The sequence below is a fragment of the Sapajus apella genome, unplaced genomic scaffold (genome assembly GCF_009761245.1).
Source record: "Sapajus apella isolate SASKATOON/1434 unplaced genomic scaffold, GSC_monkey_1.0 scaffold92, whole genome shotgun sequence".
Taxonomy (NCBI): domain Eukaryota; kingdom Metazoa; phylum Chordata; class Mammalia; order Primates; family Cebidae; genus Sapajus; species Sapajus apella.
Genome location: NW_022437032.1, coordinates 4,321,669 through 4,348,047, shown reverse-complemented (window position 1 = coordinate 4,348,047; position 26,379 = coordinate 4,321,669). Strand labels below are relative to the sequence as shown.

At 48.7% G+C, this 26,379-nt stretch overlaps 1 protein-coding gene across 6 annotated transcripts in view; it reads right to left on the bottom strand.

The window, feature by feature from the left end:
* The window catches only part of NFATC2 (nuclear factor of activated T cells 2), a 177,739-nt gene that overhangs the window by 141,221 nt on the left and 10,139 nt on the right, over window positions 1–26,379 (bottom strand). For 4 of the 6 annotated variants that reach the window (XM_032255982.1, XM_032255984.1, XM_032255981.1 and 1 more), the window contains exon 1: window positions 16,688–17,068. The exons of the other annotated variants lie outside the window; for them this stretch is intronic. In XM_032255982.1, coding sequence (XP_032111873.1) covers window positions 16,688–16,817 — 130 coding nt within the window. In that variant the 5' untranslated portion in view covers window positions 16,818–17,068. Of the gene's footprint in view, window positions 1–16,687; window positions 17,069–26,379 lie in introns of those variants that run through there. 6 annotated transcript variants of the gene reach the window in all.

Below are 26,379 nucleotides of genomic sequence, written 5' to 3'. Positions count from 1 at the left end.
AGAAAAAAAAGTCCATTCTCAAAACCTACTATAAAGGCTTCCGGACACTTTAGATGGGGCCTACAGTCATTAACACAGCACGTGCCCTGGCCTGCCACCCACCCCCGCCACTCCCTACACTTCTCCCCACACTGGGTCAGCAACAGCCCCGTCAACATCTTCACTGCACTTAAACTGCTCCTGCCTCAGAGGCCTTGGGTTCCCTCCCTGCGAGATTCTCCTACTTCCTGTGGTTCCTTCCTGCATCTGCTCAGCCAGCACCTCCGGAGATCGGCCCATCAAAGAGATCCCCTCCACCCCTTTTCCTTGCCATCTTTTCTCCACTGACATCTGTTACCAGCTCACATTGCTCCAGGTATCTGTTTAGGGAATCTCATTCTGCTAAACCAGGAGCAGGCAAACCACAGACCACTGGGTTGTGTTTGTTAACAGTTTTATGACAACACGGCCTGCCTGTTTATTTACACAGGGTGAACAGCGTGCTCCCGTACGACAGCAGCAGAGTTGGTAGTTATGATAAAGACCGAATGGCCTCCAGAGCCGGCAGTATTTACTCCCTGGCCCTTTAGAGAATTTTGCAACCCCACACTGGACCCTGAGCTCCGTCAGGGCTGGGCCCGGGTCACTGTGGCCCAGCAGTGTCCGTCAAGCACCTACCACAGGCCCTGGCACTTGCCAGCCCTCCGTCAACATCTGCCGAGTGGCTAAGAGCGTAAGCAAATGGAAGAACCACGTCCAGGGGCCCACCAGCCAGAAACCGGACCTTTGCCTGTGGTTGTCCGGCTGACTCCTGCTTTGGGGGACCCCAGGTGGCCACTCCAGCAACCTCAGCCTCCTTGTGCCCTTTCTGGGCTGTCCTAGAGGAAGTACTGCCCACTTTAGCTAAGCTGATCTCTTAGGGTCCAGAAGGTGCCCCCATTCCCAAAGGGGCTCCCCACAGCTCCTAGGTAAAAATAAATGACCCCCGCCAGGCAGCCTCGCTGGGTCCTGCCTGCTCACCTACTCTCGCTTGCATTCACTCTCTCCACTCCCTCTCTCTGAGCTCATGCCAAAAGGGAGTGTCGTGATTTTTGTTTTCTTTTTGTTTGGAGGCAGGGACTCACTCAGTTGCCCAGGTTGAAGTGCAGTGGCACAGTAACAGCTCACTGCAGCCTCGACCTCCCAGGCTCAAGCGATCCTCCCACTCAGCCTCCTGAGTAGCTGGGACTACCAGTGTACCCCACCAGGCTCAGCTAATTTTTTTTATTTTTATTTTTAGTAGAGATGAGTTCTCACTATGCTGCCCAGGCTGCTCTCAAACCCCTGAGCTCAAGTGATCCTCCCACCTCAGCTCCCCAAGGTGCCAGGATTACAGGTATAAGCCACCATGCCTGGCAAAGGGGAGTTTTTTTAAAAGCATCGAGCTCCTTCCTGCCCCAGGGCCTTTCTACTTGCTGCTCTCCTGCCTCAACAGCTCCTCCTCAACGCACTACCAGGCCCCCTTCTCCACATGACTAAAGGCCACTCATGCCCATGAGCTCAGCTTAAATGCCACATGCTTCTAGAAGGACCCCTGACCACTTGACTAGCTCAGGCCCCACTCACAGGCCCCTGCTGTGTTCTGTGCACATCTCACTGTAACAACTGAGGAACTGTAGAGTCCTCCACTTCCCTCAACCTCCAGTCTGCCCCTCCCTCAACCTCAAGATCTGCCCCCACCAATCCACTAACGCCATGAGGACTCTTGCTCTGCCATGCCCCTAGCACTTGGATGGGATCGGCCACTGAACACACACTCAAAAACGATTCGTTGGCTGAATGAATGATGCAAGCTCAGAAACATCTACCTGGAATATTTAAACTATTACTCAAAGATGCTAATATCCAAACCAAAAGATAGAAGGCTAAGACGTCTACAGAGGGTAATTTGGTAATACCCATCAAAATTCCAAACACACGTGCCCTTGGAACCACACAATGCTACTTTTAGAAATTCATCCTGGGCTAGTCACAGTAATTCATGCCTGGAATCCCAACCCTTCGGGAGCCAGAGGTGGGAAGATCGCTTGAGCTCAGGAGTTTGAGATCAGCCTGGGCAATATACAGACTCCATCTCTACAAAAAAAAAAAAAAATTTAAATTAGCTGGGCAGGGTGGCACCTGCCTGTCGTCCCAGCTACTGGAGAAGCTAAGGTGAAAGGATGAAGGCTGCAGTGAGCTATGATCACGCCACTTCCTCCCAGCCTGGACGACAGGACAAGATCCTGTCTCAAAAAAAAAATTTTCTTCCTGCAGATATACTCTCATCTGTGCAAAATGACTTGTGTATCCTTAAGATTAGTTACTTCAGCCCTGATTGTAATCCCAAAAGACTGGAAGTAACCCAAAGCCCATCTATTGGGGATGAATTAATTCTGGCTCATTCATATGATGGGATACAATACAGCTACAAGAAGGCCTGAAGAAGTTCTTTATACATTGACATGGAATGACCACTAAGATTTAGTATAACAGGAGAAAAGCAAGCTGTATAGTGTGCACAGCATAAAAAGGGTGAGAGGATGTACACACTCAGATGTACAGATAGATGTACACAGACGTATACAGATATACACATACACAGATGCACACAGATACACACACAGATGTACACACAAAGACAGATGTACACGCACAGCTGATGGAGGCACAGGCTTTCTCTGGAAGTCACAGGTAATAGTGACATCCTCCAGGGAGGGAAACTAAGGAACGAGGGGACAGTGACTTGAGAGAAAGGAGGCTTTTTATTTCTGTAATTATATAAGAAAAGAAATGTAACTCCCAGAAGAAACATTTTAAATCTTATTTCTTAGGTGGTAGGTGACATAACATGATATATAGTAATGAAACCCTGTTTTATGAAGCAGGAAATTGAGAGTGCGGTCCTTCTCTGCCACTAAGTAACAGCATGACTTTGGAAAAGTCCCCCACCCACTGGAGGCCTCAACCCTTTCTCATTTGTAACTGAACAGCATTAAATTGAATCAGTTTCCTTGGTGGCTTCTGGCTCTGAAATCCTTAGATTTTTCTAGCTAGCATCTGTAAGGCTTAGGGTTCTTGTGAAGCTGTAGTTCAACGTAAATGTGTATTTGAATTCACACAGATAACACACACACGCCTTCCTAGAAGGTAACCAGACATAGATTTTTAATCTAGGAAAAGATGGATGTCAAATCTATGGCCAACAACATTCTGAGAATTCACTGCCCTTCAAACCAGAAACACAAAACACAAAAAAATCTCTTAGCAAAAATTCCGGCCATATCAGAAAAGCTGCACTGCATCTTATCAGAAACACACCCTCAGGCTGAAGTCAACAGTCCGCAGAAACACTGCCCTGAAAACACACATCACTCACACTCCCTGGGAGCACTGAAAACAGAATGCTCCAGTGCGCCGGGCAGAAGTATTTAAAGCATTTACATTGGTTTTCATCAATCCAAGTGGCAGAAATTTTTTTTTCTCTTGACAAGACTTTGAATGTTTACCAGCGAGCGGGGAATATGAAGATAATTAATAATCATTTAATTCTCAGTCCCCTGGGCATTTGACAGTAAATTTCACAAATAGCACATCATTAAAATATTTCTTTCACTTAGTGGCTGAGATTCCTCGTTATTTCTCCTTCAACAACTGCCACGCCCGCAGACAGCTTTCTTACTGGCATCGCGATGCCTGCACGGCACTGGGTGAAGCTGGTTTCATCTCAGAACCGCCAAATGCTCTCAGGAGGGTTTCCAAAAAGCTTGCTTTCATTTAACCACGTGCACCATCTTTGCTCTGTCCATGTGCCGCCGATAAACATTGACTTAATATTTCTAGTATTTAAATTCACTTTTTTTTTTATTTTAAAAAGAAACTTTATACCACTACTGCAGATGGAAAAGCAATGTCACCTCCATAAATAGAAGGTAGGGTAAAAATACAATAAAAATAAAACTTACTAAATTCAAGCAAGACACAGTGGCTGGCTGAAGGCTGAGTCTGAGGCTCTATACACCCCCATCCCGCCAGTGCTCCTGCGGTATAACTCACAGATACAGATGTCAGTGTTTTGAGTATTGGGTTTGATGAGTTTTGCCAAATGTCATACATTCTTGTTACCACCAACATAATCAAAATATGGAACATTTCCATGGCCCCAGAAAGTCAAGACCTAGAAACAGAGGAGGAGCCAGTGTTCGGAAGAAAGGTATCAACAATACAGCAGCACCTCACTGAAGCTCCCTTCCTTTTGTTGTTTGTTTTTTTCTTTTTTGAGACAGAGTCTCGCTCCATCCCCCAGGCTGGAGTACAGTGGCACAATCTCAACTCACTGCAGCCTCCGCCTCCAGCAATTCTCCTGTTTTAACCTCCCAAGCAGTTGAGATTACAGGCACCCACCACTACGTCCCACTAATTTTTTTCTATTTTTAGTAGAGACGGGGTTTCACCATGTTGGCCAGACTGGTCTTGAACTCCTGACCTCAGATGATCTGCCTGCCTCAACCCAAAGCATTGGGATTACAGGCGTGAGCCACCGCTATGGTGCCCAGCCTGAAACTCCACTCCTTCTGACTAGTTCAAAGAGAAAATAGCACTGAGAAATAGTTCTTAGCATATACAAAATCTTCAGCAGTGGACCACCTAAAACCATTTCAACTACCATGGGAGGTACCTGGCCTGCATTCGAAGCGTTAGTACCAAAAGGTGGAAGAAGATAGAAGCAGTGATGGAAGATCCAGAGGTTGCTTCTCAACGGCCTGTGTGCCTCCACGTCACACATGTGCCATTCCCCTACCCAGGACTCCCTTCCATACCTCTCTACCTTACATCTCTCAACACGCCATTATTTATCCACCATGATTTGACCTGAGCCACCCCCTCCTGGAGGCCCTCCCTGTTTCCCCAGGCGGGATCAGGCAGCTCTTCCACTCTCCCAGGTCCTACAGAATCCCATGCTGAAGTCTATCTACGCATTCGCTCATCTGTCTATCCTCTAGACTATGAGCTTCTTAGAGGCAGATGGGGGTCTTACATCAATAATGATTATGGTAACGATGATCATGCAGAAAAAGCAGCTAAAATTGATTGAGAACTTACATGCTAGGCACTGTCGTAAGCACATTACATGTCGTAAATTATTTGATCCTCACAACCACCTACCCAGGAGTTGCCAAGAGTAGCTGCCCTGTCCCTCTCCCCACTGTGGCAACCAAAAATGCCTCCGGGCATCGCCAAATGCCTCCTGCCAGGCAGACTCGCCCCCAGCTGGGAACCACAGCTCCTGGCTTTACAGCCCCGGCATGGCACACAAGGCCTGCCCACAAGAGAGGCCCAAAGACTGCTGGAAGCATCACCTCATGAGTCATGCCCTCAGCCTGAACTGATTCAGAAATGAGACATCTGCTCGCTCTCAGCCCTGGCAGGTAACGCTCATGTCTGCGGCAGACATCTGAAAGTTCTCGTTGTTATCACTCCTCCCTTCATCAAGTTCCTGGGTGCTTACCCAATAGCTAGGCCCTGCGAATATGTAGAGACATTTCTGGCCACTCCCTAAAACTGCAGGACAAGATCGCTGGGGAGGCCAGTCCAGCCCTTCTCTTTGCCCTACCAACCAAGAGCTCTACCCTGAGATCTGGGTCTCAGTCACGGAGCAGAGCTCGGGGTTAGGGGACTCTAGATCCGCTCCCACCCCCACTGTGAGATTTGGGGGAACTCCATGTCCTCGTGCATAACACGGGGGCAATGACGCTGGTGAGGACACAAACCTGACAGTTTCCCCAACCCATGCAAAGCCCAAGACATGCAGAATCAAGACTCAGTAAATGGGGCCTACTGGATTTTTTTTTGGAGGGGGCGGAATTTCGCTCATGTTGCCCAGACTGGAGTGCAGTGGCACACTCTCGGCTCACTTCAACCTCCGCCTACCGGGTTCAAGCGATTCTCCTGCCTCAGCCTCCCAAGTAGCTGGGATTACAGGGGCCCACCAGCATGCCCAGCTAATTATAATATTTTTAGTAGAGATGGGGTTTCACCATGTTGGCCAGGCTGGTCTTGAACTCCAGACCTCATGTGATCCACCAGCCTCAGCCTCCCAAAGTGCTGGGATTACAGGCGTGTGCCATCATGCCCAGCCAGGCCTACTGTATTATTATTTAAAAAACAATCTTTTCAGTGACAATTCTGCCCTTTCCCTGCTATCATTACTCTATTTTACAACAACCTGAACGTGTGACACACACTAGTCCCCAGTCCCTTCGAAAGCATTGTGAAAAAAGGAAGACATTTTTATAAAAATAAAGCGAGTTGGTCAGCACTTTAGGAATTCTCTTTTCACCTCGGATTCTGCTGACCTTCAGAAAATGTGTGAAGGAGGTAAAATGTGCGTCCAACACCCTCTGCATTCCACACTTTGTACTTTTCCTCCCAGGCCAACTGGGAGTGAATCAACTAAATCTTACCAAAGTGTTAGTGACTCAATGAGCTACTGGTCATAACCAAATAATTCACAGCTAACACATCTACACCACATGCTTTATATCAAGAACCACTGTATACGACTAATATACGTTCATATTTGTCTCACAAGAGCCCTATGAAGCAGGTGATATCATTTCCCCCATTTTATATAGGGGGAAAATGAGGCTCAGAGAGGGTAAGTAATTTGCCCAAGGTCACACAGCTTCTAAGTAGCAGAGTCAAGATTCAGTCTCAGGCAACCTGGCTCTGCCACCCGCCTAACTACTAGTTTATCCTGCATCTCAGGAAAGAGGTGATTTCCTGGATGGTGACATCATAACCTTGACTCGGGGAAACAAGTATCCCCCCAGAAAAGGAACTACTCAGGGGGCCCTCCTCATTTCACTCAGAAGGTAGGCTGCCACTGACAACTGAAGACACAGATTTCTTTCTTCGGGAATGTTCACAGTCCCTCCTTTTGCCCCAGGATTGAGTCAAAGATTATTTTAAAAATCACACTCAGGCCACACAGTGGTCCCCGCCAGCGTCTCTCCCCCTGGAGCACATAAGGGCCTGTTGCTCACCCTTGCAGACGGACACACAGCCAAGTCTGAGGTGGCCGCTCGCTCATTGCCAACCCGCCAGCCAACAGATCACTTCTGAAAAAAGGAACAGCAAGAGAACATCTTCTCTGCCTAGAACTGCAGGCGGGTGGAATTTTCGGGAAGCAGAATAGAATGACCAAAATAGAAACCCAGCTAGGGAACCTCTGCGAGGCAGCCGGCCTTGGGGGGCACGGGGAGGGGCAGAGCTGAATGGAGCTTTCAGGCTTGAGTGGCTTGGAAGAGAGGAGCAGGAACTGGCCTGGGGCTGGACGCCCCTCCGATGGGCAGCAGGATCACAGAGCTGCACTGATCCCTGGCCAAGCTGATGAGACCCATGGCTCGATGAGCTCACCATGATGCTGAGGTGGTGTGAGTCCCGGGCCTGGGTTTGGGACATCACAGTCTGTCACCAAGGCAGCACTTAGGATGCCACGGCTGGCACCGCAGATCTGTACCCAGAGGGAAGGGAAGCAGACAAACTCCGTCTCCTGCCATTCGCCCCGACAACTCTCATAACTTCCTGCCTGTCAGGGGCTGCGAGGAATCCCAAAACGGAGCAGGAAGATGGATGGATTTTGCATCTGGCTGGTGTGCACGACCTATAGAAAGAACCCCTTTGAAAAGTGATGGGTGGCCTCCAAATAACAAATCTAACACTCAGCAAATTTTCCGACAAGCCCCCCCAGACCCCTCCTGCTCACACCCCACCCAGTCACACACACGCGCCACCCTACAGTAAGTGGATTCTCAATCCGTGAATCATGTGTATTAATGACGAGAGTCAGGTTGTTACACCCTTCATTCAGAGGTGACACATACAGACACAGGGTCTAAAAGCCGAGAAATTCCATCTGGATAAATCAGGTCCAGAAATGCCAAAAAGAAAAGGGAGGGCATCTGCCATCCTGTCTCGTCAATGGAATCACTGGAAAAAGCCATCGTGAATGCAATGCCCCTGCTGCCCGTGCCCCAGCTAAGACAGCAGCAGCTGTCTGCCTTCCCCAGACATGGCCGAAGGAAAGGCTCCGTGGTGCTTCCCAGGCAGGCTGCCACAAGGCCAGGCGCCCGGGACACAGGACCGGGATGCTTCGCAAGCAATCAGGCTTGCAGGCTGGCTGCTGGCATGACCGCTTGCAAAAACATGTGCGCCCACACGCTGACACGTACCACTATTGGAGAGGGGTGAAGAAATGTATGGAATCTGCAACCCGCAGGCCTCAAAGCCACCTTTCAGATGGGGGCAGCGGGGCCCAGGCATGTGGCACACACAAGGGCCCAGCCCCATCTTCAAATCTGCATGGGAGGAACTGTCTCTTGCTGGTTTCAAGCCATTTCCTGGGGCCCTCCTGCCTTGGAGAATTCCAGAGACATTCCTATTTCCAGTCATTCTAATAGCTTACGTCCACTGTGCGGCGAGCTTCCACGTGTATGCTCCCCTGTCCTCTCTCTGCAGTTTACATCAACCCCTGGAGATAGCTGCTCTGAACAACTCTGTTAGAAATGGGGAAACTGAGGCTTGGGGTGCAGGGAAATTCCCAGGACCACAGAAAGAGTCAGGGCAAAGCTTGAATTCAATTTCAGGGCGGGGGGTGCAGTGGGGGATGTGGTGGGGGCGGTGTACAGGGTGAAAAGCTGCATATGAGGAGCATGCACATGTGTGTATATAGAATCTGCAGATTTCATCAGGTTTTGGGTTTTTTTCTGAGACAGTCTCACTCTTGTCGCCCAGGCTACAGGGCAATGATGCGATCTTGGCTCACTGTAACCTCTGCATCCCAGGTTCAAGCGATTCTCCTGCCCCAGCCTCCCGAGTAGCTAGAATTACAGGTGACTGCTGCCACGCCTAGCTAATTTTTGTATTTTTAGTAGAGACAGGATTTCACCATGTTGGTCAGGCTGGTCTCGAACTCCTGACCTCAGGTGATCCACCTGCCTCGGCCTCCCAAATTGCTGGGATTACAGGAGTGAGCCACCGCGCCCCGCCTTCATCAGTTTTTAAAATATGCATCACTTATGTGCAGTAAAATGCACAAACATTTCACATACATCTTGTGCATATATATACATATACATACACGCACACTCAAGATACAGGACAGTTCAAGTCCCCCAGACGGTTGACTGTTCTTGAACGTCCCATAAATCTTACAGAGGTACATGTCTCACTTATTTTGTTCAACATGTCTGACCTTCACCCATATTGTATGCAGTAGTCCTTTTTTATTGCTGTGTACTATTTCAGTGTACGAATGTACCACAATTTACCCCATCGACTTGCTGAACTCCTAATGCATTTGAGATTGAACTTGTGATTTAGCAAGGTCTATGTCTAACAGGAGAGAGCGCAGTGCATGACAGACAACAGACCTCAGAGTGGCTTCCTCACCAAAAGGAGAAGGAAAGATCTGGTCAGAAGCACTCACCAGAAATAGACCTTAGATAATCAGGGCTCACCAGCACTAAACCCACCCGCTCTGTCAAAGGCCCGCAGAAGACGACATGAGTAGGGGAATATCCCTTCTTTCCATCCTCCGCCCATCTTAGCAAAGCGTCCCTCTGTCCCACCAGCCACCTCCCAGAGTTTGGTCTCTTGCTGATCCCCACATCCCTTCCCATAGCCTGAAAAGCTGATTTCCATTTTTCTTTCGGCCAACTCAAAATCCGAGTGGAAACTTCCCCCTTGAAGACAGCAGGGCCTGTGTAACCCTTGGCCCAGGGCAGAGATTTAAAATTAATGCCTGATTGACTGACAGCTTCTTTATTTATAATTTTTGCCAGAGGCTTTCATTTCAGTGCCACGTTCCCGGGGGTGGGCACACTTCATCAGCGGCCCCTGCCAGCCCCCTGGTTATTGAGACATTCCTCCCTACTCCATGGCAACACAGGTGATGTCACACATTGCCGATTTCAGACCTGCAGCCCACCTTCTTAGGATTATACAGGTAAACGGTCCCCTTCAGAGCCTTTAAAATACTTCTGCAGGCATTTCAGACTTGTTTTTTCTCCCCTCATTTAACAATTTCACTTTTGCAGGCATGCCCAAGCAGGTCTGTTTTGATAAGGACCTTCATAAATCCTGAGCTTTGCAGCCCCAGCTGAAGAAATGGTCTTTTTCCAAAACCTCAGATTACAAGGTCTGGAGGGTCCCAAACACCAGCCCAGGGAAAGCAATCTCCCCACTCTGCATGTGGCTTACAGTCTGCCTTTGGTATAGTTCTTCCACAGAGGGAAAAAGCATTAAAGATTCAAGTGCAAGGTGTTAGATCTAAATGCCCAGCAAGCAGGCAGGACCATCCACCGGGATGGAGAAAGAAACAGAAAAACTGAAGCACTCCCTGTCTTTTTTCATTTCTACCTTTGCTGGGAATTTTCCAATGAGTATAATCGCATCAGGATGGTAACAAGCATACAATTTATAATTATATAAATACCAACTCTAAGAGGTGAACGTGCACACGTGCCACCGTACATGGGACACAACACACAAAGTCAGAGACAGCAGCTCCCTATGGTGCCCTGCTGCCCTCCAGGGCCACATTCTAGCTGTCAGATATAGTGCTGATGGGAGGGAGCTAAGACTCTGAGTGCCCAAGTTCAAGGCCTGCCCTGCCATTTACTAATGCACAACTCTCAGCAAAGTTAACGTACCCCCACGAGCCTGATCTCAGCAGTCCAGGGTGCAGCCTGAGAATTTGAACGCAGTCACGACTGAGAGGCCCCTGGCCACCCATTCTATATTTTTAAATGTATTTAACCTACCACCTAACACGCCTGGAAAGCCTTAAGAACAAACCTGAATAACACTGCTTTAAAGTTTTAGGAGCCTCTACTCCTGATCAAAATCTATGCCACCTAACGAACACAGGGGCTTAAATTTAGAAGCCAAGATAACATGTGTGTAATAGTGAAGAATGAGCGAGGCAACTTCAACCTCATTTCCTCTGCCTCCCTGCAAGGCCAACGCTCAATTCTAGCCCTCATTTCGTCTTTCCAGCTGCACCTGGAGACTTATTTGTCCAAAGCAGGCTTTTTAAGGCCTGTCCTTAACTCGACACAGACGGCAACGTCTCTGAATGTCACATGTGTTTAGTGAACCTGCTTGCTTAGTGTAGAACACCATTTTTAGCAAGCAACACACACACACACACACACACACACACACAGAGATACTGTATCACAGCACCTCATTTGTCCCTATTTGTTTACCAGACTGTGACCAATATTGGCCTGGGGGCCAGGGAAGGGCAGGAACCATATCTCATTTGTCTCTATGCCCCCACAGGGCCTGGCACAAAACCAGCATTCAGTGTTTGCTAAAAGAATGGGGTTTTAATTGTGACCCGTGAATGGGTCGAGAGCAGGTGTTTCTACGCTCACGTGCCAGTAAAATTAGGGAATAAGACACAGAAGGGTCTGTGAGAGCTGCTGAGAAATGACATAAAAAGCATGAGGGCGGGGGGGGGGGGGAGAGGGGGGGGGGGGATGTGAGAGGGGGGGGGGCGGGGAGGTGGGGATGTGCAGTGGGGGGAGCACCGGGGAAAGGGCTGCCCAGGCGTAGTATGCTCATGCATGGTGTGTGTGTATATACAATCTGCGGATTTCATCAGCTTTTTAAAGGGCTGTGACCTCAAAAGTTTAAGGATCACAGGAATAGACTCTATAAAGCAGCAAGCAGTGATCAGGAGCCTGCTTTCCTTTCTGAAAGGTCAAAGTTGGCACTAAATGCTTTAGCTCACCAGGAATTGAAGGAGGGCTGCACCAGACTGTTGAGGCAAAGCAGACGTGAGCGCTCCCCACATGTCTGTCCTCAGCACAGTAATGAGGTCTGGCATCTCTGGAGGTGACCGGGGATTCCCAGTATCCACCTGTCTCTCCCTATGTATACAAGCTGGGAGAAGTAAGAATCCATTGCATTCACAAGCATGCACATGGGAATTCAGCTTCTGAACTGTCTGCTGACAGCCAGCACACCTTCCCCCTCCACAGTGGGGTCAGTGACCCCATCAGGACTCCCACATCCCTGCCCCCGAGGTCTTTCTGTCACTGTGTACTTGGTTGTCTCCTCCAGTAAAAAAAAAAAAAAAAAAAGTCGTCTTTGTACATCTCTAGTAAATAAATCTGAAACCTAGACAGATAAAATGGATAATTTCCCAGAAAGATACAGTTTACAAAAATTGACTCCGGTAGAAATAGAAAGTGTAAACAGACCAATTCCCACAGACACAGTAGAGAAAGCCATCAAGAAGCAACTCCACAAAGAAGCACCAAGTCCAGGCGGCTTCACAGAGGATTTCTATCACAGCTTTAGAGGCCGGGGAGTCCCAGGGAGACAGAATGATTCCTGAGCATAGAAAAGGAAAGAAACTTGAACCTGATAGCACACAAAATAGGACATTATGAATATCACTCATGAATACTGAAAAATGCTTAAATATTATCAAACAGATGCCACCACAAACTTAAGAAAATAATACACCAAGTGGAGTCCATACCAGGGATGTTTTCACATAGAGAAATCCAATGTATGCCAACATATTAATAGATCTAAGAAGAATAAGATCATATTTTTCCATAGAGGCTAAAAAATCTTGAAATCCCTCAACTCCCATTTGTAATAAAAACTCTCGGGGTAAAAAGAGAGAACTAACTAATACTTCCTTTACGTCATCCATACACCACAATTCTAAAGCCAACACTGGAGGTCCTCTTCCAAGGCCAGGGTGCCCACTGTCTTCACTATCATGTAACACTCTACTGGAGGTATCAGTTAAAGCAATTACACAAGAGAAAACAAGAGAGGCACAATTAGAGGCAGTAGCTCAGAGAGCAGGATCCGGGTCTTATTCCCCACTGTGACCCTAGGGTCTAACACAGTAGATGCTCAATAGCTGAATGAGTAAACAAACGATGTCTCCTATTAATTGAGCAAGGGTTTACTACTCCATTAACAAAAGCAAGGGTTTACTAAAACACTAGTAACAGATCACATGCTGTGTTGACTTCAATGGGCTAACCTATTGGAGGCAGACAGCAGTCCTAACGAGGCAAGTGGTATTATTTCAGCCATTTTACAGATAAGCAGACAGCGGTCCAGAGAGGCGAGATGACTCACTCCAGATCACCCTGTTGGTAAATGTTTTCAATTCCAGCCCTGCCACAGTCCGAGACACCTTGCTAACTGGTTCACATGTGTCTCTTACCAAATGAGAGAATGAGGGACCTCACACAGTAGTTCAGAACACATGATCTGGAGCAAGACTGCCCATTCTGGGAAAATTATTCTCCCTCTCTGTGCCTTAGCGTCCTCCTCCATAAAACAGGGGTCATAATAATGCCTGACTTCTAGAATTGGAGTGGAATCGCACGGGCTAATGAACGTCCGCTACACGCTAAACTCCATAAAATGAGCATCCAACTTCCCCAAAATTTCCTAATTTACCTTCACCAATTCTAACTACAATGTCTGTCCCATTAGTAGTACTTTTCTTTCCTTGGTTTTTGCCAAGCTCATGCCCAGAGTTAAGGGTAGAACTTTACATGCATCACCAATATGTTGCCATCTGGGACAAAATAACAAGATAAAGGGTAGTGTTGGCCCCTGGGGACTTCCACCATACAGAAAGCAAGGAGATGTGACTGCTACTAACATCTGGGTGACCCAGAGCCAGATGCCCACCTGGGGCAGTTCACACTAGCCTTTCAAAGCTCACCAGGCCCCTTCTCTGTTTTTGTTTGGTTTGCTGGTTTGAGACAGGGTTTTGCTCTGCCCTGTGGGCTGGAGTGCAGTGGCATGATCACGGCTCAGTACAGCCTCCAACTCCTGGGGTTAAGCAATTCTCCCACCTAAGCCTGCCAAGTACCTGGGAAGCTGGGTCTATAGGCACGCGCAACTAGGCTAGGCTAATTATTTTATTTTTTATTTTTATTAGAGATGAGGTCTTGCTATGTTGCCCAGGCTGCTCTTGAAGCCTTGGACTCAAGCGATCTTCCCACCTCAACCTCCCAGTGTTGGGATTGCAGGCATGAGCCACCGCTCCCGGCTGTGACATCCTTCTCCCGGCCATGACATCCCCTCTCTTCCTGGGTGCTGACTCTTCTGTGCTGCCTACTTCTCAGCAGAGTCAGTGCTTTCCAGATTCCAGAGTATTTACTCTCTACTCCTTAAGTGTGGGCTTCATATAGTAAGGCCTTCCAAAGAGCTTGGAGAAACTGACAAAAGCTACCTCTGCCGGGTGATCAAGGTTGATATCAATGATAAATGACATGGATAGTACTTTTTTTTTTTTGAGACATGGTCTCACTATTGTCACCCAGGCTGGAGTGCAATGGCGCCATCTCTGCTCACTTAAACCTCTGCTTCCCAGGTTCAAGCAATTCTGCGTCAGCCTCCTGAGTAGCTGGGATTACAGGCACCTGCCACCAGGCCTGGCTAATCAGTGTATTTTTAGCAGAGTCGGAGTTTTACCATGTTAGCCAGGCTGGTCTTGAGCTCCTGACCTCAGGTGATCTGCCCTCCTCAGCCTCCAAAGTGCTGGGATGACAGGCCACCGAGCCTGGCTGAACAGTACATACTCTCAGTATGATGTGATGAGAAGGGCACTTCATCTTTGCAGCTTCCTCCTGAAAACCTAAAGCCCTAGTCTAATGGGGGACAGTCTACAATACAACCAACACTCCTCAAAACAGTGAGGGTCATAAAAAACATTCTCAATCTGAATAAGGCGTAAACCTCAGTTAATAACATGTCAATATTGGTTCGCTGGTTACAATAAATGCACCTACTAATGAAAAATGTTAGTAACATGGGGAACTGGGATATTGGGTATATGGGAACTCTGTGCTATCTTTGCAACTTTTCTGTAAATCTGAAACTGTTCCAAAAAATACAGTTTGTGTGTGTGTGGTTTTTTGTTTTTTTTTTTTTTTTTTTTTTTCTTTTTTGAAAAAACAGATTCCAGGGCTTTCACTGTGGTCATTTAGATACCCATCTGGTGGCCACCAAGCATCGCTTGCCAAGAAAAACTATAAAAAGTACCTCCCTTCAGAATTGGCTTGGAAACTACTTCCCCGGAAATCCCCCCAACCCCACCCGACAAGAAAAATAAAAGCTGATTACAAATCTGGGAGCGGTGTGAGTATTAGTTCCCTGAAAAACACTTTAATCTTAATGAACAGAAAGACCATGGATGTTAATGAGGATCGTTTGCAGATTCTTAATTTATCTTTTCAAAGCAAAAGATGTCCACCAGATTGCAACTCTAGGAGGCTGGTCTCTCCTGCTGGCTAATTATTTCCATCTCCAGCCAAAACACAAAATTATGACTAATGACAATCTCTGGGTATCCAAGTGAATAGGATACCCAACGCTAAAGCAAACCCCTCATCTCAGGTGGCCGAGAGAGGACACTGATGGAAGTTAAAACTTCATTGCTCTGCCTAACACAGCGCCTGTGGGAAACATCAGGCCACCAAGTCTCCTTGACAGCTTCCTCCACGAGCCAGTGAGCACAAGCCCTTCCTACACACCAGATGTAGGCAAGCCCAGAGTGTGCCTGGAAGCTACCAACAGGCCTGCCCCGAGCCTTCAACAAGCACTGGCTGGGCTGGGCTGAGCTGGGCTGGGCTGTCAAAATCAGGAAGCCTGGTTGGGTTTTTTTGTTTTTTCCAAGACAACCTGCTAACCAGAAATATACAGTGAGGTTGGGCATGTGGTCGCCTCCTCCCCCTCCTCCTCCTCTGTCTAACGCAAGCTCCTGTTAAACACGTGAAGTGACAGATGAGCACTGGGCCCAGCCTGGGGAAGTCCCCAGCCCCCAGTGACTGAGGGCAGTTGGAGGCACAGAGTGATAAAGTTCAAGCAGAAAGAGGCTGTGTCCTGAATCCACGCCTCAGCTGCCCCCCATCCATTAGGACTAAGCGTAGATCACTTAATGAAGCTCAGAGCAATCCTCTGCTGGGTGATATGTGATGGATTCACAGCGGCAGCAGAACCCAGGGAGGAAATGGGCCAGCCTTATCACACCAAAGGCTTCAACGCCCTCCAGTATCAGACACAACCTCTTCCTCGGTTTCAACACAAAGTCCCCAACAAGCACTGCTCACAGGAGACGATGGGACAGCATGGCCTCACGTCAGTGCCTGGAGGGAAGGAGCAGCCTCCTAGCCTTGATAACTGCGTTCAGTGGCAACCCATTTTTTTTTTTTTTGCAATGCCCCCTCCCTGCTAATTCCATTCTTTGCTTTTTCACCTCCTCCCTCCAAAGGCACATAAATCACGTCTGTTGCCCTCTGACAGCCCAGTCCCAGGCAAGAGGCCAGCAGACGGCACCCGCCCCCCAGCCTTGGGACCTGCCTTCCACCTCTTGTTTTGCTGAGAGTGACCCTCAGGGAGCAGTCACGAGCAACCAGAAACTGGTGCCCCTAAGGGGCAAGAGGGAGCCGACCGCCCCCTACGGGTGGCAGTGGCCACTGACACCTCCCCTCCCTGGCACCTGGGTATGGGCACCCTCCCTCCAGGCCCCTTAGGAAGGGGAGCAGCTGAAGCCAAAAAGACCCCTGTGCCCTGTCCCCAGGCCTGAGCCCCTGGCGGGCTCAGGGGCGGGGCCAGGGGGACCTCCACCGACCTTCGTTCGGATTCATATACTCATAGTCGAAGAGGATGGAGAAGTCAAGCTCGTCCTGGGGGCTGCCCCCGGGCTCATGGCCTGGGGCGTCCCCACCGTCGGGTTCGAGCTGCTGCCCGGGGGCGTTCATGGCGCGCAGGGCGGGAGGGCTGCGGGGCTGGGGGCAAGGGCGGGTGCGGCTGGCTCCGGGACCCCTCGCCGGTGAGTGGCGAAGGCGGCAGGACGCCGGGCGGCGAGGCGGCTGGAGCAGCGGGGTCCCCTTCCTCGTGGGGACGCACGCCGGGTCCGGGGACGGCGCTCCTGGCGCAGCGGGTCCTGGACGCGCCCGGGGAAGCTGAGCGGCGGCAGCGGCGACGGCGGCGCGAGCTTCCTGCTCGGAGGCACCTGTTGCAGCCCGGGGAAGGGGGGGCGTGGAGGCGGGGACAGGGCGGCCAGGCCGGCGGGGGCGGGGCCGCCACCCGCGGACCGGAGGGGAGGGGCGCGCGGCTTGGGCTGGCCGGTGCCGGGAGGAAGGAGGCCGCCCGCGGGCCTGACCGCACCGTCCCGGGCCACCGCCGGGCGCTCGAGCGGCCGCTGACTCCCGCCCTCCACGGGTGAGCGCGACACACCCTGCCCGAACCACGGTCTAGACAAGAAAGCTGCCGCCTCTAGGACTTTTGCCCTAAGAGACCCACCGGCCCCACACTTCTTCCTGCTTTTCTTCTCCAAGGGGTGGGAGGGGGTGTCCCTCCGCGTGCCCACGGGGGCGACCATGGTTTTCACAGTGCTTCAGACACCTGCGTGGCCCTGAACTCAAGTCCCCAGCGCCTGGGAAGAAATCAGCCTGAGAGCACTAGTCCCACCCTTACAGCTATGCCTCCTGGCCACCTACCACGTGCCAGGTGCTGGCACCCAGCAGGAACCAGCCAGTGTTGCCCTCAGACGCTCAGGCTCTGGTCGTGGGAGAAGCCTGAAGGAGAGAAACAGGACAAAAAGCATCTCCTTATCGGCCCAGGAGGAACTCACCAGGGTATGGGCTAAAGGTTGGGGAGGCATCAGTCCCTTAGGTGGTCAAGGAGGACCTCTCTGGGGAGGTGACATTTGAAGAAACCTGATTGATGAAGCGACCTTGGGGAAGTGTTCTGGCAGTGAGAACCAAAAGGCAGAGCCAGAGCTCGCAGGGGCTGGGTGTGCTGGAGGCAGAAGGACGAGTGCAGTTGTGACAGAGCGGTTGGCAGGTGACAGACACGCCTGGCTGCTTGTTTAAAGCAGGATTCCCAGGCCCCTCCCTGGAGCTTCTGATTCCAGAAGTCTAAATACAGACTCATGAATGTGTTTTGGTTTTTGTTTATTTTTGTTTTTGTTTTTGAGACGGAGTCTCACTCTTTAGCCCAGGCTGGAGTGCAGTGGCATGATCTTGGCTCACTGCAACCTCTGCCTCCCTGGTTCCGGCTCAACCAATTCTCCTGCCTCAGCCTCCAGAGTAGCTGGAATTACAGGCACGCACCACCACGCCCAGCTAATTTTTGTATTTTTAGTAAAGACAGGCTTTCACCATGTTGGCCAGGCTGGTCTTGAACTCCTGGGTTGTGATCCACCCGCCTCGGCCTCCCAAAGTGCTGGGATTACAGGCATGAGCCGCCACGCCCGGCCGTGAATATGTATTTTTAATTAAGCACCCAACGTGAGCATTAATGAACAGGTACATTCAGCAAACACTGCATAAGGACCTGGTAACTAAGGAACACCCCCCAATAACTCTGCCAGGGGGCTCTGCCAACTTACCTGAAGTTGGAAACAGACACAAAGAAGTAGAAAAGACCAAAACAGTGGTCTTCAACCCTTCCTACATATTAGAATCACCTGGGACACCTTTTTACACATCCGTGCCAGGCTGCAATCCAAACTCACTGAAGCAGAATGTTTGAAAATATTTTTTTAAACTTCAGATGAATCTAAGGTGCAGCCAGTGTGGAGGATGAGATTAGGTGGGAGAGGTCTTAAGATCCTCGTGAGAACCACAGCTTGACCTCAAGTGATTAGAATCCTTCCCCATGGGCAAGGAAGAATTGAGGACATGCACTCTTCAGGGGAGCCATCTCAGCTCCATTAAGGGGATTTGTGCCAAGCCATCCATCATTCCACAAATATTTATGGAGCACCTGCCTGGCACTGCCACAAGATGTTGGAGATGCAACCCTCCACAGCCACAGCCTGTCCCATCATCATACCTATGTCCTGAAAGCAAAGCAGCCCAGCTACGAACAGCGTTTTCCAAATTGCACTCAGACCAGTGGTTCTTAACCCAGACTACACATTAGAATCACCTGGAGAGCTGTTAAAATTTTTATTCAAATACCTGAGCACCACCAGACATCAATTTGATCAGAATGTTTGGGGTTGGGACTCAGGCATCGGTATTTTGTAAAAGCTCGCCAGATGCTTCTAATGTGTGCCAGAGATGAGAATCTCTGAGCAGTACCTCCTGGTTGTCAGAGCAGAAAGAAATCCCAGCCTTTGTTTCCTAACTTTAAGCACTGCTAAGCCATGTGTATCCAACAAGCATCTTGGGGGTGCCTGATGCATTTAGGTGGAGGAGGGTAATGACCCCAGCTAGGATACTTTGAGACAAGTATCTAGAATGAGGTGGATGCTTCTGGGTCCTTATGACAGGGACCCAAGGTCCAGCTGATGAAATTTTGACCAATAAGCAAGAAAACCAGGCTTTCCCTAGGCTTTAGAAAAGGAGAAAAGCTGGGGATGCCTCCCCACATCCTTCCTCATCCCTCCATCCCGTAATTATTAAGTGCCACTAAATCTAGTGGACATTTGTTGATTGTGCCTACCCAGAATAATTTCTCCCTTCTTCTCATAACTGCACCTGTGTGTTCCTTGGGGAAACTACTCTAAACATAGTCTTGGTAGAGCTATCAACCTAGCTGCCCCACCCTCCCCTAGCAAAGAAGTGGACCCAGACTGGGTCAATCAGAGATTTTTATCTGCACTAGCCTGTGAGATCCACTAAGGCAGAAGCTATGACCACCTCATTTCCAGCTTTATGTACAATGGATGTATGGATAAATGGAGGATGGATGCATGATGCATGGATGGATGGATGGGTGGATGGATGGATGGGTGGAGATGGATGGATGGATGGGTGGATGGATGGATGGGTGGAGATGGATGCATGATGCATGGATGGATGGATGGGTGGATGGATGGATGGGTGGAGATGGATGGATGGATGGGTAGATGGATGGATGGATAGGGGACGGAGGGATGATGGATGGGTGGATGGATGGTAGATGGATAGATGGAGGATAAATGGATGAATGGATAGATGGATGGAAGATAGATGGAGGGATGAATAGATGGGTAGATGGATGGATAGGGGATGGATGGATGGATGGGTGGGTGGATGGAGGGTAGATGGACAGATGATGGATGGTGGATGGTGGATGAATGAAGGATAGATGGATGGCTTCATGGAGGATAGATGAATGAATGGATGGATGAAAGAGTGAATGTGTTGCATGGATGAATGGATCCATTAATCAATGGAAGAATAGATGTTTGCCTGGATGGATGCAGAGGTTTACTTTCTTTAAAATCCTTAAGAGTTTCTTTAAGGGTTCTCCTCCCTGAGGCTTACCCTAGCTACCCAATTGCTAGAGCAAGAACCTAAATTCTTACCCCAACACCACTTCCTCTTCAAATACCCAATAATAAAATGAGATATCAAAGGGAAGATTACTTTCCAACTGATCAAGTGCTACAAAAATTTCAGCCTGAGGCAGGACAGTTCAGGACAATCTAAACTCTAACTGCCTTGCTTGTCCCTCTGAACAGTGGATATATTTTCGAAGCTTCCAGGATTTGGAGACTGCACTACTATAATCAGAGTTCTTTAAAAGGAAGTGGTTCTGACTAGGTGTCAACCCATAAAGGAGTTTCTGCTGGAGAGTGAGGGGTAAATAGGTCTTCTTCTCCACAGGCCACCTTGAAGGGTGGGAGTTCAGGCTGGGGAAAAGGCATATTTTCAATTCAAAAATAAATAATTTGTGCTGTTAGGAACAAGGCCTAGATCTTAGGCGGTTCTTACAGCCATCCAGGCAAGAGATAAAGGGGGCGTGGACTACAGAGACGTGGTAACCATAGAGATAAGAGAACGTGGAAGGATTCACGAGACTCAGACTCTCATCCTTTGATCCATCTGTGAGTTACTTCTCTTCCTCTTCTAGGCTTCCTTAAAATGGAGCATAATTTGGGTCCACCTGGATAGAAATATTCAAGAAGCATTGACTCCTGAAGCTCTTTCAAGAAGCTCCTCCTGCCACTCAAAGTGGCTCTGAGTCCCCAGGTTCCTCAAGATGGCCCTGGAGTTACCCACCACCCACAGCTCTGCCTTCCTTTCCACCTTCTGGTAGAAAGCTCATTTTTATCTACAACCTCGGTCTCTCCACAGAAATCCAGGCTCATATATCCAACTGGCAATCCAACATTTCCATTGGGGCATCTAACAGGCATCTCAATGTGAATGAGTCCAACACCAAACCCTGTGTCTCCAGCTGCTCCCGCCTCACTGTGCCTCAACTCAAGTATGGTTCTGCCTTTAATCCAGTTCTCCAATCAAACACCAAGGAGTGGTTCTTTAGTCTTCACCTTTTCTCATGCCCACATGCAAACCCTCAGCAAATGCAGACAGTTGCACCAAATGTAACCCAAAGCCTCCCATTTCTCACTAACTTCACTGTTCTTCCTCCACCTCCCAAGAATCCAGCCCTCATTTCTTACTTGGACAACTGCAGAAGCCTCCTCTCTGGACTTGCTACTTCCATGTTTGTCCCTATGTGGAGCAGCTAGAGGGAGCCTTTAAAAAATATACATCTGATAAACCCTCCAGTGGTTTCCCGTTAAATTAAAATTAAATACAAAGCCCTTGGTCTGCAAGGCCCTACATAAGCTGCATCCCACCTGCCCCTCCTTGGGTATCAGCTCTTGCCATTCTCCCCTTCTCTTACTCCCTCTGTCACCCTGATCATCCACTTGTTCCTTGAAAATGCCCATAAGGCCAGGTGCGGTGGTTCACACCTGTAATCCTAGCACTTTGGGAGGCCAAGGCAGGCGGATCACCTGAGGTCAGGAGTTCGAGCCTGACCAACATGGAGAAACGCCGTCTCTACTAAAAATACAAAACAAAACAACAACAACAACAACAACAACAAAACCAATAGCAGGGCATGGAGGAGTATGTCTATAATCCCAGCTACTAAGGAGGCTGAGACAGGAGAATCGCCTGAACCCGGGAGGTGGAGGTTACAGTGAGCCGGGATTGTGCCGTTGCACTCCAGCCTGGGAGACAAGAGTGAAACTCTGTCTCAAAAAAAAAAAAAGAAAAGAAAAGAAAATGCCCACATGACCCCACCTCAGGGCCTTTGCACCTACTGTTCCCTCCGATATTGCCTGGCCACTACTTCACTTCATTTTACAGCCCAGAAGTCACCTCCTCCAAGAGACCGTCCCTGCCTGTCCTAATAAAAATCGCCTTCCCCGGCATTCTCTGTCTCCTCACCCTGTTTCGTGTTCCTCATTGCCCTTTTCACTATGGCATATTTTATTCACATGTAGATATCTTCATCAGTTTGTTGCCTGTTCCTTTCACTTAAATGCAATCACCACACAGGCAGGGATATTTGTCTGTTTTCTTCCCTGGGATATCTAGGGTTGCCAAGCTTAGCAAATACAAATACAGGACACCCCCACCCAGTTAAATTTGAATTTTAGACAACAAATGCTTTTCCTAGTAGAATTATGTCCCAAAAAGTATGTGGGGCAAACATAAACTAAGAAATTATTCACGGTTTACCCCAAATTCAAATGTAAGTGGACATCCTGTATTTTTATCTGGCAAGCCCCCTGTTTCCCCAGATCGTAGACTGGTACCCAGTACGTGGTAGGTTCTCACTTAAAAAGCAGCTGAAGGAATGAATGGAAGAATGACGCCCAACAGAGCCTCTACCGGAGGGATCAATCAGTGAATAAAACTGCACCGCTAGAAGAACCCAAGTCCCTTCTTTGCTCAGCGTAATGGGACTCAACAAGGATGTCCTGAAATGTAGCAGTGTTTTATAGCCTTGGCAGCCCAGCCTCTAGCCTGGTTCCAGTACCTGTAATTATTTGCAGAGAAATAACATTTCATCTGACTCAGTGGCTTCAGGGAAATTCTGCCTGCACATGCTGTTTAAAAAGAAAAAGAGCCTGGTACGGTGGTGCGCACTGGTACTTCCAGCTACTCGGAGGCGGAGATGGAAGGATCGCTCAAGCCCATGAGTTCGAGGCTGCGATGCGTGGCAATTGCACCTGTGAACAGCCACAGCACTCCAGCTGAGGAAACATAGCAAGACCCTGTCTCCAAAGCAAGGAGTGAGAGAGAAAAAAAGACTATTTATAAAGGACAATGTCTGTCATAGAAAATATGTTCTTGAGGTCTTTATAACAAGACTGGGACATTTGAATCCCTTCCACCCCCTCCAGGCTGACCTTCCTGCTGAAGGTCAATGGCACGAACACATAAATGTGTGACCGAGCCTGGAGTGGTCTTGTGGTACATTAAAGGACAACCCAGGCCAGGAGAGGTGGCTCCCCCCTGTAATCCCAGCACTTTGGGAGGCCGAGGCGGGCAGACCGTGAGGTCAGGAGATTGAGACCATCCTGGCGAACATAGTGAAACCCTGTCTCTACTGAAAATAAAAAAAAATTGGCTGGGCTTGGTGGCGGATGCCTGTAGTCCCAGATACTCAGGAGGCTGAGGCAGGAGAATCACATGAACCTGGGAGGCAGAGGCTGCTGTGAGCCAAGATGGTGCCACTGCACTGCAGCCTGGGTGACAGAGCGAGACTCTGTCTCCAAAAACAAAAAAAAAAGAGAGAATAACCCAGAGCTGGGAGGCCCAGAATCTAAACTGAGTTCTTCCTCTAACTCTCTCTGTGACCTTTAAGCAAGATATCTCCTGTGCCTCAGTTTCTCCATCTGTAAATTGGGAGGAGATGCATTAGATAATACCTGTGTTACCATTTCAGCTCTAAAATTCAAGGGCTGTTTAACACTAACAAGGAATATCAAGCTTATCTGAGTAGCAGCCAGGGCTCGCTCATGGGCTGTGACATGCAGAGTCACACAGTTCCCCACACCTGGAACAGCCTGTGCTTAGAGGGACCCTGCACTTGGTTGAATGCTCTGCTGTTGACATTTTAAAAATTCTAAATGCTTTTGAACAAGAGGCCATGCTTTTTCATTTTGCACAATGCCCTGAAAGTGTTGTGGCCAGTTCTGATAGTGCACGGGTGCTCCTCAACTTATGTAAGTGACATCACGGTATAACTGCCATACATTGAAAATACTGTGACCGGGCGTGGTGGCTCATGCCTGTAATCCCAGCACTTTGGGAGGCCGAGGTGAGCGGATCAGGAGTTCGAGGCCCTCCTGGCCAACATGGTGATACCCCATCTCTACTAACAGTACAAAAATTAGCTGGGCATGGTGGTGTGTGCCTGCAATCCCAGCTACTTGAGAGACTGAGCCAGGAGAATCGCTTGAACCAGGGAATCGGAGATTGCAATGAGCTGAGATTGCACCACTGTACTCCAGTCTGGTGACAGAGCAAGACTCTGTCTCAAAAATAAAATAAAATAAAATAAAATATTGTTAAGTTGAACATGCATTTAGGCAGGGTATGGTGGCTCAGGCCTATAATTGCAGCACCATGGAGGCTGAGGCAGGAGGATGGCTGAGGCCATGAGTATGAGACCAGCCTAGGCAACATAGCAAGAGCCCATCTCTATGAAAAATACAAATAAATTAGCCGGGCTCCCATTGGAGCCCAGGAGCTTAAGACTACAGTGAGCCATGATCGCACCACTGCATTCCAACAGAGCAAGACCCCGACTCTAAATAATAATAATAATAAAGATTTAAAATGCATTTAATACACTTAACCTACTGAACACCATAGCTTAGTCTAGCCTGCCTTCAACATGCTCAGAACACTTACATTCGTCTACACAACTGATTTTGGGCAAAATCACCCAACACAAAGACTACTTTATAATAAAGTGTTGACTATCTTCTGTAATTTATTGGATACTGTACTGAAAGAGGAAAAGAGAATGGTTTATGGGTACCCAAAGTGCATTTTCTACTAAATGCGTATCACCTTCACATCGTTGTAAAGTAAAGAAATCCTGTCAAACGTCGTAAGTCAGGGACCATCTGTATAACAGATAAGTTACAAAATTTCATCATGAACTCCATGTTCTAACAACCCCCCACTGTAATAAAACACTGCTTATATAAGGCAGGCATTGAAACGTTTTAAGTTGGATTCAAAAACTGAGAACATTCTTTACCAGACTCCAGAAACAATCTCCCTTCGACTGAAGCATTCCCTGGGACTCATGACCACTCTAGGTGTTAAACTAGAACTTAAAGACAGATGCATTTGACTCCAGCAAGGCTGGCACTAGGGTGAAGCAAGAGAGACAAAATTAGGCCAGGCACGGTGGCTCACACCTGTAATTCCAGCACTTCGTGAGGCCAACGCAGGCGGATCACAAGGTCAGGAATTCGAGACCAGCCTGGCCAATGTGGTGAAACCCTGTCTCTACTAAAAATACAAAAAACTGGTCAGGCATGGTGGTGTGTGCCTGTAGTCCCAGCTACTCGGGAGGCTGAGGCAGAAGAATCACTTGAATGCAGGAGGCGGAGGTTGCAGTGTGCTGAGATCACGCCACTACACCCCAGCCTAGGCAACAGAGAGAGGCCCCGTCTTAAAAAAAAAAAAAGAGAGAGAGAGGCAAAATTAAAGAGGGCGCTAAAAGCTCAGTAATCAGATCAATCATATCTTCACACCATGTTTTAAAACATCAAAATGAATGCAAAACAAAAAATCCTTGGTGAACAAGCTATTAGAATTTTAATAAAGACAGTCAGTAACAGTCCATGTGAGCTGCACTGCACCCTGAGGCCAAGGGGAAAATGAGTAATGTTGATCTTGTCTTTATTTCACATTTGTATTTTATTTATTTATTTCTTTTGCGGCAGGGTCCCACTCTGTCGCCCAGGATGGAGTGTGGTGGCACGATCATGGCTCACTGCAGCTTCAGCTTCCCCGGGCTCAGCTGCTCCTCTCACCTCAGCCTCCTAGTAGCTGGGACTACAGGCTCCTGCCACCGTGCCCCGCATTCTTTCATTTAGAGACAAGGTCTCACTATGTTGCCTAGGTTGGTCTTGAACTCCTGGGCTCAAGCTAGCAAATCTGGCCTTTTTTTTTTTTGAGTTTATCATGGATTTTTGCAATTAATTTTGTTTTAAAAATATTATATTAAAACATGGTTCATCCTGGGCCCATGCCTGTAATCCCATCATTTTGGGAGGCCGAGGTGGGAAGATCACTTGAACCCAGAAGTTCAAGACCAGCCTGAGTAACACAGTGACACCTCATCTTCACGAAGCCGAAACAGGAGGAGGGCTGGAGCCAGGAGGTCGAGGCTGCAGCGAGCCGTGTTCGTGACACCGCACTCCGGCCCGGGTGACAGAGCAAGGACCTGTCTTGAATGTATAGACATTTCATGTACGCATGTGTGTTTGTGTATGTGTATGTGTATGTATACGGTTCATCCCCATGACTGAATTTCTTGCGTTTGTTCCCCCAGACA